The sequence below is a fragment of the Acomys minous genome, assembly GCF_964271855.1.
Source record: "Acomys minous genome assembly, chromosome: 12".
Classification (NCBI taxonomy): domain Eukaryota; kingdom Metazoa; phylum Chordata; class Mammalia; order Rodentia; family Muridae; genus Acomys; species Acomys minous.
This window is the reverse complement of record NC_140493.1, coordinates 3012826-3026572: the sequence shown is the minus strand read 5'-3', so window position 1 is coordinate 3026572 and position 13747 is coordinate 3012826. Positions and strand designations below refer to the sequence as shown.

The 13747-nt window shown below is 51.7% G+C and overlaps 1 protein-coding gene and 1 long non-coding RNA gene across 5 annotated transcripts in view; one reads left to right on the top strand and one right to left on the bottom strand.

Annotated features, from left to right (window-relative positions):
- Positions 1–13747, bottom strand: part of TFCP2 (transcription factor CP2) — a 50451-nt gene that overhangs the window by 36623 nt on the left and 81 nt on the right. Inside the window, exon 1 of one of the 4 annotated variants that reach the window (XM_084751495.1) lies at positions 3290–3834. The exons of 1 other annotated variant lie outside the window; for it this stretch is intronic. In XM_084751495.1, the coding sequence (XP_084607621.1) occupies positions 3290–3411 (122 nt within the window). In that variant the 5' untranslated portion in view covers positions 3412–3834. Of the gene's footprint in view, positions 1–3289; positions 3835–13747 lie in introns of those variants that run through there. 2 more of the 4 variants (XM_084751493.1, XM_084751492.1) reach the window with 2 other exon arrangements.
- On the top strand, positions 3850–4684 carry LOC311580184. Its single transcript, XR_014773386.1, has 2 exons — positions 3850–3987; positions 4350–4684. It is a non-coding gene; the product is annotated as an uncharacterized lncRNA (long non-coding RNA).

The window sequence follows — 13747 nt, the reverse complement described above, 5'->3', positions numbered from 1 at the left end:
ATTGCTCCCTGGGTTAAGGTGTGCACAGGGCCCCAGTGCTCCCTGGGTAAGGTGTGCACAGGGCCCCAGTGTTCCCTGGGGTAAGGTGTGCACAGGGCCCCAGTGCTCCCGGGATAAAGTGTGCACAGGGCCCCAATGCTCCCTGGGTAAGGTGTGCACAGGGCCCCAGTGTTCCCTGGGGTAAGGTGTGCACAGGGCCCCAGTGCTCCCGGGATAAAGTGTGCATAGGGCCCCAGTGTTCCCTGGGTAAAGTGTGCACAGGGCCCCAGTGCTCCTGGGATAAGGTGTGCACAGGGCCCCAGTGCTCCCGGGGTAAGGTGTGCACTGTGGCCCAGTGCTCCCCAGGTAAGGTGTGCACAGGCCCCCCAGTGCTCCCTGGGATAAGGTGTGCACAGGGCCCCAGTGCTCCCTGGGTGAGGTATGCACAGTGCTCCCTGGGTAAGGTGTGCACAGGGTCCCAGTGCTCCCTGGGTGAGGTATGCACAGTGCTCCCTGGGCAAGGTGTGCACAGGGCCCCCAGTGCTCCCTGGGTGAGGTATGCACAGTGCTCCCTGGGTAAGGTGTGCACAGGGCCCTAGTGCTCCCTGGGTGAGGTATGCACAGTGCTCCCTAGGTAAGGTGTGCACAGGGCCCCAGTGCTCCCTGGGTAAGGTATGCACAGTGCTCCCTGGGTAAGGTGTGCACTGGGAGCTATACTTGTCTTTTTCATGTGTGTGCTGTGGTTTCAAACTCAGATGCTCTTGTGTGGTACATGCTTGTAGGGCAGGATCCACTGGACATCTCCCCAAACCTGAAAAGGCATTTTATTTTCTTTATTTTTCTCGAGACAGAGTTTTCCTGTGTAGCCATGGCTGGCCTGGTACTTACTCTGTAGACCAGGCTGGTCTTGAACTCAAGAGATATGCCTCCCGAGTGCTGGGATTAAAGGCCTGCATCACCATCGCCAGGGAAATGGGAATTTAGATAGTAGTTTATTCCTAATGATTTTTCCAAAATAGATATAGGAATAACTCAGAACAAAACCAAGCTTAAGCACATCACAGAGAGTCTGACTAACTTCTTTTTTTAATTTACTTTATTTTACTTTTATTGAATGTCTATTATTTACACATCATGCACCAAAATCCCTTTCCTCCACCAAGCAAAATAAAACAGAGAAACAAAAAATCTTGTCACAGAAGCTGTAGTGTATCACAATTAATTTATGTACAAAAAAGAAGAAGAAGAAGAAGAAGAAGAAGAAGAAGAAGAAGAAGAAGAAGAAGAAGAAGAAAGAAAGAAAGAAAGAAAACACCTCTCCAAGCTAGAGCCTTCTCATGTCTTTCTTAGGTCGAGACCTTTGGTCCCTGGGTTTGTGGGGTTTGCATCACTATCCAACACCAAATAAGCTCTAGAAAACAGATTTTTAGCCTTAAAAGTTTCAGGAGAGAAAAACAGAAAAAATTATGAGAAGAAGGGAAGGGAAGGGAGTGTGGCTGAGTCTCCGACACTGAGAATCAACCTGTGCTTCAGGCTCTGGCCACCCACCCAGTCTGAGGACCTGCCTTCCATCCTGGATTCTACATGACTGAGGGATAGGACCAATTCCTGAAAGTTGCCCTTTGACCCCCCCAGCACACAGAAATAGGGGGTGGGGGTTCCCAACACAAGTAACTATAGTTTGTGTGAAGACTATCAACATAGAAATAATATTCCAGCCAGGTGTGGTGGTGCATGCCTGTAATGCCAGCCCTTGGGAGGCAGACGCAGGTGAATTGCTGTGAGTTCAAGGCCCACCTTGTCTACAAAGTAAGTCTTGGACAGCCAGGACTACACAGAGAAACCCTGTCTCAAAAAAAAAAAAGGCTGGGTGGTGGTGGCGCACGCCTGTAATCCCAGCACTCAGGAGGCAGAGGCAGGTGGATTGTGGAGAGTTCAAGGCTACACAGAGAAGCCCTGTCTCGAAAAACAAAACAAAACAAAACAAGACCTAAGCCTACATTACCTTCAAATACAGCCTGACTCCTTCCCAGATATTTCCTGCGAAACCCTAAAACAAGGCTAAAGTTTTGTTTATATCTTAATGTCTTCTGAACCCTGAGACCTAGAATAATCCCACGTGTGATCCTGTTACGTACAACTTCAGGCGCTACCAACCACTAACACAGCTACTGTGAGGGTACCTATGACCCCCCAAGAGGCCTGAACCCCATTCTCAGGCAGCTTCCTTTCCTGAGCACCCCACTTTCTCCTACTCCCCAGGCTTAAATCGACGGTGGAAACCCTTTTAGTAAACTCCAACTCTGCTTCATAGTAATTTAACCCAAAACTCTCTTTCTGTGGCACAGTCAAGAGTCCAGCTTTAGGCTGAGCAGGAGTGGTGCATACCTTTGACTGCAGCACCCAGAGGCACCCAGATCTCTGAATTAGAGCCCAGCCTGTTCTACAGAGTAACCAGAGGGGCACATAGCAACCCTGGGTCAATAATAACAACAACAATAATAATATAGGGCTGGAGAGATGGCTCAGTGGTTAAGAGCGCTGCCTGCTCTTCCAAAGGTCCCGAGGTCAATTCCCAGCAACCACATGGTGGCTCACAACCATCTACAGTGAGGTCTGGCGCCCTCTTCTAGTGGACAGGCATACCTAAGTAGTGAATTAATAATAATAATAATAATAATAATAATAATAATAATAATAATAATAATAATAATTTTTAACACCCAGCTTCACCTAAGCCTTGAACTCCCGATCCCCCTGCCTCTGCCTCCTGAGTTCTGGGATGTTGGTATTCTTGTACTAGTTAGTACACATGGCTTTGTCACTTTTTAAAAACTTCTCAGCTCCAGTTTCCAAAGACAGAAACCCTGGAAGAGAACCCTTAAGAAGAAAAGTTTGTTGCAAGAGACGGCTATGTGTGGATTTCTTGCCCAAGGCTCCCCCATTTCTTCCCAACAAGTAGTCAGTCTTGAGCCTCAGTCCCCAACTCCCCCAAGTCCCCGGACACCCTCAGCTGCTCTTTCGTCACACGAACCCAGACATACCCACATATACATACACCGTGGGGGCCCACGTCAGTCTCCCACACGGTCTGGATGCAAGGGCCCTGCAGGGTTGACGACGCTTCTCAGGACCCCTTTCCAGGCCTCCCCCCCAACAACCACTCAAACCAACAGAGGGGGGGGAAGTCTCCCCACCCCACCCCGCTGCAGGCAGCTTTTTAAACTCCGCACCCCCACCCCCGACCCTTTCAGATCCTCCTGCGTTGGTCGCTGAGAAGCTAACAAGATCTCCAGGCAATCACACTCACCTCATGCTATACGCGCCAGCACCCAGTTCCTGGCCGATGCCGGACAGGCTGGCATCAAAGTCCTGCACCAGCCCGGACTCGATCACTTCATCGGCCAGCGGCAGCTTCAGAGCCCAGGCCATGCCGGCTCCCTCTGGCCCCAGCAGGCGCCGGCTCCGGCAGGGACGCCACAGTAGCCAACTACAAGCTCCCCCGGGCGCCGCGCACCAGAACCGCAAGCCTGACTGACTCCCGGCTGCACCCAGGCTGCTCCTGCGGTGCCCTCCGGCTCGGCTCCCGGGAGCCTGAGGCGCGCGGGTGCTAACTACGCCGGACTGGCCGGAGCTCAGCCCACGGGCTCGCTCACAGCCTCGGAACCCCGACGCCAGCGGTCCCGAGCGTCCCCTCCGCCCCCTCCCGCGGGAAGCTCCTCCCCCGGGGCATCGCTTCCGGTCAGTCGGACCACTTCCGGTCACCGGTTCTTCCCGTTCTCCGCCCTCAGAACGAGACCCAGGTTTCTGTGGCGCCGTCTCCACGCCCTCCGTAGACCCCCGACGACGACGAGGACGGCCCGGAGTCTTGGACGGCTAACGTTCGGCGCAGACTCCAAGCGCAAACCCGCCCCGGCGCCAGCCAATCACGACGCCGGCTCCGCCCTGTCGTGACGTCACCCCCACCCACCCACCAATGAAGAGGAGACAGCCTTGGCCTTGGCAGCGGTGATTGGCTATGGAAGCTAAGGCGCCCCGCCCCCCCCCCCCCCCGGGGTGGTGGGCGGCCTCAGCGCGGCGCCGGTACCTGAGAGCTCTACGTTCCAGCCTTCCCTAGCCGGCTTCCGTCCCGGAGGGGCTTTCTTTCCCCGATGTCCCGTCCTAACCTCTCCCTCCTTGCCCTCCTTATCTTCACCCTCATGCATCCGAGGGAAGACATTGTTGTTTTGAGACAGGGTCTCTGGGTAGCTTTGCCTCGCCCGCTGCTGAGAGACCCGCACCCCCTGTTTACCGAGTGCTCGGATGAAAAGCGTGGGCCGCCCCGCCCCGCCCCGCCCCGCTTACTGGTCTTTTTGCTTTGTTTGTTTTAGGTTATGATGGAGAAGTGTTGGGCAGAGATCCGCAGAACAGAGTCGGGCCTCTGGCGTCTTTATAGTTTGGCAACTTGAGAATCGTCATACCCAGGCGTGGTGTCTCGTGCCTTTGCTTCCAACATTCCAGAGACACAGGCAGATCTGATTCCCAGAGGAGCCAGGGCTGTGCAGTAAAGACCCTGGAGCAGGGGGCGAAATCATACCTGCTCCATCTTGCTCTTGTAAGGATTAAGTAATTATGGCCATTTCAATTTAAGCATTGGCTGTATACCCGTAAACTACGAACAGTCTGTGCCTCCTGAGTGCTGGGATTAAAGGCATGCACCACCACCGCCTGGCTCTACCTAGTGTCTTTTAAAAAAAAAAAAATCTAAAGGTAAATGGCACTTATTTTACCAAACACAAAATGGGCTAAGGGCTTAAATTAGCCAGGGCCAAATTGTCACGATAACCCTCTTATCGGAAGATGTTGCCTGTTTATGAAAGTATGCTTCATTCTTGTCACCCCAACGTTACAGTCCGTTTGACTTACATTTTTGAATCTAACTACTTCTCCCACTGTCCTTCTACCTCCTAAGGGATAGGGGAGATTACTCAGTATGATGGCTCACACCTTCAATGCCAGAATTCAGGAGGCAGCTGCAGGAGAGCCTGCGGTTGAGGCCAGAATTCAGGAGGCAGCTGCAGGAGAGCCTGCGGTTGAGGCCAGAATTCAGGAGGCAGCTGCAGGAGAGCCTGCGGTTGAGGCCAGAATTCAGGAGGCAGCTGCAGGAGAACCTGCGGTTGAGGCCAGCCTGGTCTACATGGGCATCATAGACCTGTGTTAACAAGGACAGGTAAAGGCCGAGTCTGGGAGCTCATACCTGCAATCCCAGCAGTTGAGAGAGCGAGGCATGAGGGTCATTAGTACTGGCAAGCCCAGCCTGGGCTACATAGGAAGCTGGAGGCTAGCCTGCTCTACAGAGTGAGACCCTGTCTCAGAAAGAAAGAAAGAAAGAAAAAGAAGGGGCTGAAGAGATGGCTCAGTGGTTAAGAGCGAAACCTGAGCTGGGCTGTGGTAGCACACACCTTAAATCCCAGAAGCTGACAGATCTCCAAGTTCCTGGACAGCCAGGGCTACACAGAGAAACCCTGTCTCGAGAAGAAAAAAAGAAAGAAAGAAAGAAAAGCGAAAACTGCTCAAAATGTTGTGTAACTCCAGCCCCAGTTGCTTTTGACTACTGTGGACACACATGCACACACACACACACACACAGAGAGAAAGAGAGAGAGGGAGAAATGGCAGAGAACTTTAAGGGGGTTGGAACAATGGCTCAGGGGCCAAAAACACTGCCTGCTCTTTAGAGGACCCAGGTTCAATTCCCAACACCGGCATGGAAGCTCACACCTGTCCATAACTCCAGTCTCTGGGGATCGCATGTCCCTTCTGGCCTCCCTGGGCATCAGGCACACACACAGTGCATAGACATACGCGCAGGCAAAACACCCATGTACATGAAATATTTTTTAAATAAAAATCTGAGCTGGGCATGGTGGTGCACACACACCTTTAATCCCAGCAATCGGGAGGCAGAGGCACATGGATCGCTGTGAGTTCGATGCCAGCCTGGTCTACAGAGTGACTCCAGGACAGCCAAGGCTACACAGAGACCCTGTCTTGAAAAAGGAGGAGGAGGAAGAGGAAGAAAAAGAAAAAGAAGAAGAAAAAGAAAGAAAGAAATTAGAGAGATGGCAGAACAGAGGCAGATGATGGGGAAGAGTGGTGAAACTACAGACTGCGAGGCCGTGCTGCATGCCATAGCCAGACACCATGTGGACGTCCATGAGCTGTGCTCCTGTGACCATAAAAGCCCTCGGTGGGGGGGACCTAATCTGACCCATGTCCTGTTGGCAACGTCAAATGAGGTGATGTTCAGAGACGGGAGCGCTTTCATCCAAGACAGGGTCAGGTACGCAGGAGGACTGTGTTTTTCAGACCATAAGATGCACTCCCCGCCCCCCCAAAAAAAACAGTGGGGAGGCAGAATTAGGGTGAGCCTTATGGTCTGGTTGCTGCTTTGACTGTTTTTCTTCTTTCACTGTTCTAAAAACTGGGTGCATCTTATGGTCAGCTGCGTCTTTTTTTTTTTTTTTTTTTTTTTTTGAGACAGAGTCTCTCTGTGTAGCCTTGGCTGTCCTGGACTCACTTTGTAGACCAGGCTGGCCTCAAACTCACAGCGATCCACCTGCCTCTGCCTCCTGAGTGCTGGGACTAAAGGCATGTGCCACCACCGCCCAGCGGTCAGCTGCGTCTTATAATCCGAAAAATACAGTAACAGTGGTTAGATAAGGCTATCTGGGCATGATCTTCAGGCAGGGGAACCCGCAGCTCAGAGAGCTGAACTTTTGGCATTGACTCAAGAAATCTAAGCCCTATTGGAAGCTATCCAGTTCCTAAAAGGGTATCCATTGTCCATTGCAAAGAACACAGAAAGAAGGATTTCCCTATAAGCCAGAGGCAGCCTGGGGAGTTGACCTAGAGCGAAGGGAACCTCCATAAGTCTGGGTACCCCTGCCGGAACCCAGCGTGCTGAACCATTTGGAATACACCCCAGGCGAGTTGGACTGGGCAGAACAGGAACTGGCCACACAAGGTGAACAAGGATCGTGGCCACTGCCAGGTGGCAGACCCATCCTTCCTGTGTGTCTGGGGAGGCAACCGGCCTCCCACCTAGGGACCACAACCACTGCAGAACTGCGCAGACACGGGCATTATGTTCCAAATTTGCGGAGACTGATCAAAGACTCCACTTGTAGGTGTGCCACCCTCGCTCAGGAAAGGCTCGAAGGGAAGAAAATCCTCCAAGGGACCTGGGATGGAGGAAACAGAACCGGGGAGCACTAACAATCGGATTTTGCTGAAATCGTGTCTACCATTTGGGGCTGTAAGCACTTGCTGGTGTTTGTGGACACCTTCTCAGGGTGTGTGGCAGCCTACCTCACCTGCACAGAGGTGCCCCAATAGTTACAAGGATCCTTCTTTGAGAGCTAACCCCAGGTTTGGACTGCCCATAGTTTTGGGGGTCAGACAATGGGCAATGTATTTCAAAGTTTGGCAAAGGTATTAAATATTAATTGGAAGCCAGACATGGTGGCTCACGCCTTTAATCCCAGCACTCTCTCTGTGAGTTCAAGGCCAGCCTGGTCTATAATGCAGGTCTAGGACAACCAAGGCTACACAGAAAAACCCTGTCTCGAAAATCAAAAAACAAAACAAAAAACCTACACAGAGAAACCCTGTCTCGAAAAACCAAACCAAACCAAACCAAACTTCCCTGCCAGTTTTACAAGGAGCTCACCAAGCTATTAACTGGACCATAAAGGAAATCCTGCCATCTCCCACCCAGCCCCCCCCACACACACCAGTTCCAGCATGCCAGGGCACTTAGTTCGGATAAAAAGAATGGCAGCCCACACGCTGTGGCCTGTGTGGAAGGGACCTTACCCGGCCATCCTCACCACCCCAAACCATGTCAAACCAGCTGTCTCATCAGCCCACAGAGGAGGACGGAGGACGGCGCCAGATCCTCCTCCTGAGTCCCTGGAGGTAAGTGCAGGCATGGTGTTTCTCTCTTCCTTCGCCCTGGGCTGTGGGCATACAGCCCCTACAGAACCGAAAACTGCACTTGGGAACTGAGAAAGACAGATAACAGAAAGATTCTCTTTAACAGAACTTCAGGTGACTTACCCCACTTTCTGCGTGGGCCTCTGCGCCCTGTGACTGTGCCACTTAGAGGGCTGGCGGGTGGGCTGGGGGTCGGGGGAGTGTGTGAGAGAGGATAGATTGTGGTACTGGTTTCCTGGCAAAGGGGCTCAGAACCCCCAGTTGAGCAGAACATCCCCGTGTCAAGGAAGCTGCCGTATCCCTGTGCAGCCATGGCCTGTGAAACAGAACCCTCATGGGACACAAAGATCCCTAATTCTGGAAAGCAAGGGAGAAACCCCTCCAGTCTGTCCTGCTGGAAGATGATTAAAATCAGGGCCTGGCTGGGGCTGGCACCCGCTCCTGGGCCACAGGGACAGCATGGGTAGTCAGGCTTTACACGCCTGTCGGGGAGATCTGGGTGACAAAGTCACCGTGCAAGAGATACCTGCCTGGGGAAAATAGACCAATTGGTTCCAGTAGGATCCTCTATACTATGGTCCTGACTCTCCCCCAGTCCACAAGATGCCCCTGGTCATGAGTGGGTTCCTAAGACCACCCTAACCCCAAATCCAGAGGCGCACCTGTCTATGTTAAAACTAGTAGAAAGGGTGCAGCAACTACCTGAGCCGTATGAGGAGAGTTCTGAGTGCTTGTGAGAAAACACGGAGAATAGAAGATCTCATAACCTCGGTTTCTTCAAAAACACAGAGCTGTTCTTGGAATGTGCGTCTGTGCCCCTCACAGGCGGAGCGCTAGGAGTGAGTTTACGTCAGCTGTTGCTATTCATGTGCCTCTATTGACGGAAAGAAACATGGTTTTGCCTCATGGGGCTTGACCTTGAGTTTGAATACCTTATCATACGAGTCTTCTTAACCCTCAGAGTATGAAATGCCGCACGCTCTGAGGAGTAAAGCTGGTGACCTAGGGCAGGACTGTTGGGTATGACTAGACGGAGTAAACCCCAAAAGCACGTAGGAGTTAGACTACACCAGACCCTTACCTCTTTAAGAGATTGAACAGGCTCTGACTGGAGGCAGTCAGGGTTAACCATGGGAGATCTCTAAGGAAAAGGCACTTGCGTAGCCTCCTCTGAATATGACTTAGCCAACTCCCTTCACACTGAGACTTGTAGTACCAGCCAGCGCAATTCCCTAAAAATGGAGGCTGTTCTACCATGTTTCTGCGACCACCTGGCTGGCCTGCACCAGTGGAATCACCAAATGTCCTTCCTCAGATCAACGTGAGGAGCACACTCCTCTCCTCTGTAAGCTGCTGTATGTTGCTCCCAGATATATGTTCCCAGCAGGGGAGAAGGCAGGCACACCCTAGTCTAGACACAGGACTAGTCAGGACAATAGGGCTGCCCCCATCTTGTCAGCCAGTTAGAACCTCTGCTCTCATACACAGGAGATCAAAACTTCAGATACGCCAGCGCCCACACAGGTCTGGACGAGGTCAGCTGGGGGGCTCTGCCTCCGGATTAGAAAGCCTTACAAAACCAAAGGGGCTTAGATCTCTTCATAAAAGAGTGAGGCAGACTGTTGGAAGGACCCTGCTGTTTGAGGTTGCTGTCCTCCCAGTCTGGTCCGGATGGCCACTCTGAGCTCAGCATCAGATGCAGGACTCCCTCTCCCCAGCTTCTGGAGAGAGTCTTTAGGCATAGATGCCCCTAACCACACTTGACACGCGGCCCTTGACACGGCTCCTGCTAGCTCTCCCCTGCCTGCGCCTATAGGACAATTAGGTGCTGTGTGTCCCACTCACATGATAGGAGCGCGCTGCCAAACGCAAGACCAGCATCCGGAAAGTGCCTGGTTCCAACCAGTTATGAATGCCTATCCTGGAGCCCCACCCACTCCCCAAGGGGTATATAGCCTTGTTCTCCCTGAATAAAGTAATACCTGAGATCTCTGTTGTGCAGTTTTTTAAAAGGATTTACTTATTATTATGTATACAGTGCTCTGCCTGTATGTACACCTGAAGGCCAGAAGGCATCAGATCACATTATAGATGGTTGTGAGCCACCATATGGTTGCTGGGAATTGAACTCAGGACGTCTGGAGGGGCAGTCATTGTCCTTAACCTCTGAGCCATGTCTGCAGGCCCTGTTGTGCAGTTCTAAGACTGTGGTCTTCTGTCCCTCTTGCTACGGAGGGCTGGCAGCTAGAAACCTAGCCCTGAGCAAACAATCGTAGCAATAGCCTCCCGTGTACTGAGCGCCTGGTAAGCATTAGCTTAACTGCTTTATGTATATTGTCTCACCCCCCTTAATAAAGATAGCAGTAAATTCCTTTTATAAGCCGGGCATGGTGGCACACAGAAGGTACAGGCAGCCAGATCTCTGTGAGTTCAAGGCCAGCCTGGTCTAAAGAGTAAGTCCCAGAACAGCCAAGGCTACACTAGTGAGAGCCTCTCTTGAAAAGTGAAAAAAAGAAAGAAAGAAATCACTTCATGGGCAAAGTAATTCAGAGTCAGGAAATAAAATGGTGAGAGCTAAGTGTATTAGTCAGGGTTCCCTAAAGGAGCAGGACTGACTTAATGAACATATGTGAAAAGGGAATTATTAGGTTCACTTACATGATGAGGTTACAGTAGTCCAATAGTGGCTTTCTCACACCCAAGAGAACTCAGTAGTTGCTCAGTCCGAAAGGCCAAAATGCTTCAGCCGTCCTAACCTGGCACCAAATGTCTGAAGGATTACTGGGGAATTGTTTGTCCTCAGTCCACATAGGAAGCCTAAGAATGCTCATTCCAGTGGTAGTAAGGGATCAGCAGCAGCAGCAGCAGCAGCAGCAGCAGCAGCAATAGGGTAGATGAACCCATCAGCAGGGTGAAGGCTAAGCAGGTAAAACGGCAGAAAAGGCTGGTTTTCCTTTGCCCTCGACCTTTTATCTGATCCCACAGGTGCTGCCCACGTTTAAAATGGCTCCCCTACAGCTGTCAGGCAATCAAGACGACCCCTCCCATTGCCTCAGCCAGCCTAGTGGAGACCATCCCTTATGAAGGCCTCCCAGGTGATTCTAAGCTGTGTCATATTGACAATGAAAGCTAGCCGTCACGGCCAGTGAGACCGTCAGATGCTCCCCCCAGGCCTGAAAACCTGATTTCTACCTGGGAACCCACAGAGTATTTGGGGAGAGCAACTGCTGCCGGCCGCTCCCCCTCCCCACATGCACCATAGCATGCACATACACATACTTATGCACTAAAATATATTTAACTTTAAATAAACACGCCTGAGTGTTTTGCCTGCATGTATGTCAGTGCACCACGTCCATGACGGATGCCCACAGAAGTCAGGAGAGGGCAGCGGGTCTCCTGGAACTGGAGTTACAGGGGTTTGTGAGCTTCCATGTAGATGCTGGGAACTGAATTTAGGTCCTCTGCTAGGGCAGCCAGTGCTCCTAACCGCTCAGCCATCACTCCAGACTCTAATTTTCTTTCTAAAAATTATTAAATTTTGTGCTGGGTGCAGTGACGCACACCTGTAATCCCAGCACTCAGGACAGGCAGAGGCAGAGGCAGGTGGATCTCTGTGAGTTCGAGGCCGGCTTGGTCTACAGAGTGAGTCCAGGACAGCCAAGGCTACACAGAGAAACCCTGTCTCGAAAAACAAAAACAAAACAAAAAAATTAAATTTAAATTTACTGGGTGCTAGAAAGATGGCTCAGTGGTTAAGAGCAATGGCCGCTCTCTCATAGAAGCCAGACTGGGTTCCCAGCACCCACACGGTGTAGCACACAACTGTCTGTAACTCTAGTTGCAGAAATCTGACACTTTCTTCTGACCTGAGGGCACCAGGCATGCGCATGGTATGCAAATATACATGCAGGCAAAAACACTCAAGCACATATAATCAAAACATGAATATAAAAAATATTTCATGAGTGACAGGCATGGTGGCACGTGTCTTAATGCCAGCACTGCAGAGGCAGACACAGACTACCAGTTTGAGTCTGGTCTTCAGTGAGTTCTAGGCCAGCCAGGGGCCAGGGCTACATAGTGTCGATAAGAGAGAGATGGGCCTGTGGACCTGGGTGGGGGAGGGGGACATGAAGGAAGAAAGAATTACACTCATGAAGAATTATTAAACACTTGCTGCTCTTTCTGAGGATCTGAGTTCAGTTCCCAGCATCCATGTGAGGGGATCCACATCCACATAACTACCTGTGACTCCAGGTCCACCGAACTCGACAGCCTCTCCAGGTTTCCACGGGCACACACACTTATGTACACGCACACACATACCCACCATGTGCACACACTTATACACACTTGCACACACCTATGTACACACCTATGTGCACACACTTGTGTGCACACACTTGTGTGGACACACTTGTGTGCAGGCACACACTTACATGCACACACACACTTAAAAATAATAAACTAGAAAAGAGAGACATCTCGGGGCAGGCTATGGTCCTGCTGGGATTGGCCAGCACCTAGGAGCGCCGCTGGCCCTGTTTGTTTTGGGATGATGTATAGGAGCACCTTTGTGAGATCTGACAGGCTCCTCCTCCTCCTCTTCCTTCCACTGAAACTAAGAGTGAAATTCAAGCGGCAGGATTGGAAACCGGGATCCCAGGGGCTGGGATACCCTAGAAATTCAGTGATGGCTACCTTCAGGCCAAATTTCTATAGCAATTAATTCCACCTATAAAAGCCCGGTTCTTGTTAAGCAAAAGGTACAACTAACAAAAGGTCTGGATTCACTGGTGAAGGGTTCGCTTTCCTAGATTAGTGGACATTTCTTAGTAAAAGCTGTCTAGCTCTATCCAGGCTGACTTAAGTACAAAAAAGCTCTAGAGGGAGCCCATATAGGTTCAAATCCCGAGCGAGTCGGCCACGCAGAAACCAAGTGACTTCGGCACGCATTCATCTTCCCTGACCCAGCTGGGAAACGATAACAGTTCTCGATTCACAAAACGACTGGCGAGAACCAGCCGAGACAGTAAATGCTGCAAAGCTGTAGTAAAGCAGAGCGAACGTGGCGGTGGCTGTCTGTAAAGCTTAGCTGCCTTGACAGAAGGAGCGTCACACACCTGTCTCAGAGCCTCGGGCCTCACGCAGCAGGACCCTTCTAGCCCTGGCCTCCTTTCCTCCACACCCCATCAATCAGTGTTTCCGGTTGACCAGCGTGACCGTTCTCAGGTCAATCCCCCGCATGTCCCCCGTCCCGTTCCCCCCTGCACCCCCTCCACGCCCCCGGTACAGAACAAGAACCCAGGAGCCTTGCTCCCTCGGCACAGCTTCCCACAGGCCCCAGAAGCTGCTCTGAGGACCCTGAAGCTGGAAAACTAGTCAGAAGTTTCCAGGGCCCTGCAAGAACCTTCTCCTCACTTCTCTAGTCCCCAAAGCAGCCAGTTTATTAAATAATTCCCCCTTCGAAGCCGTCCACAGAACAATGAATGACCTTCCCAAGCTCTTCTCCAACGCTACCCGCCCTTCCACCCCTTCACCCCCATCTCCTACCCCCACCCCACCCCCCACCCCGCACCCTTCCTCTAAAGCCTAAAACTTTCCCATGGCAGCTGCCAGAAACCACCCTCAACCGGTCTGAGCCAGCGCACCCAGGTCTCCCCTAGAGCAAGCTGTCTGCCTCTGGTCAGTTTCTGTTTATTGCCGCATTTCATAGTCCAAAGCTCAGAGCTAAGGAGACTCCTGGGCCAGCTCTCTCCCCCCAGGCCGGGGGCTCAGCTCTCAGTAT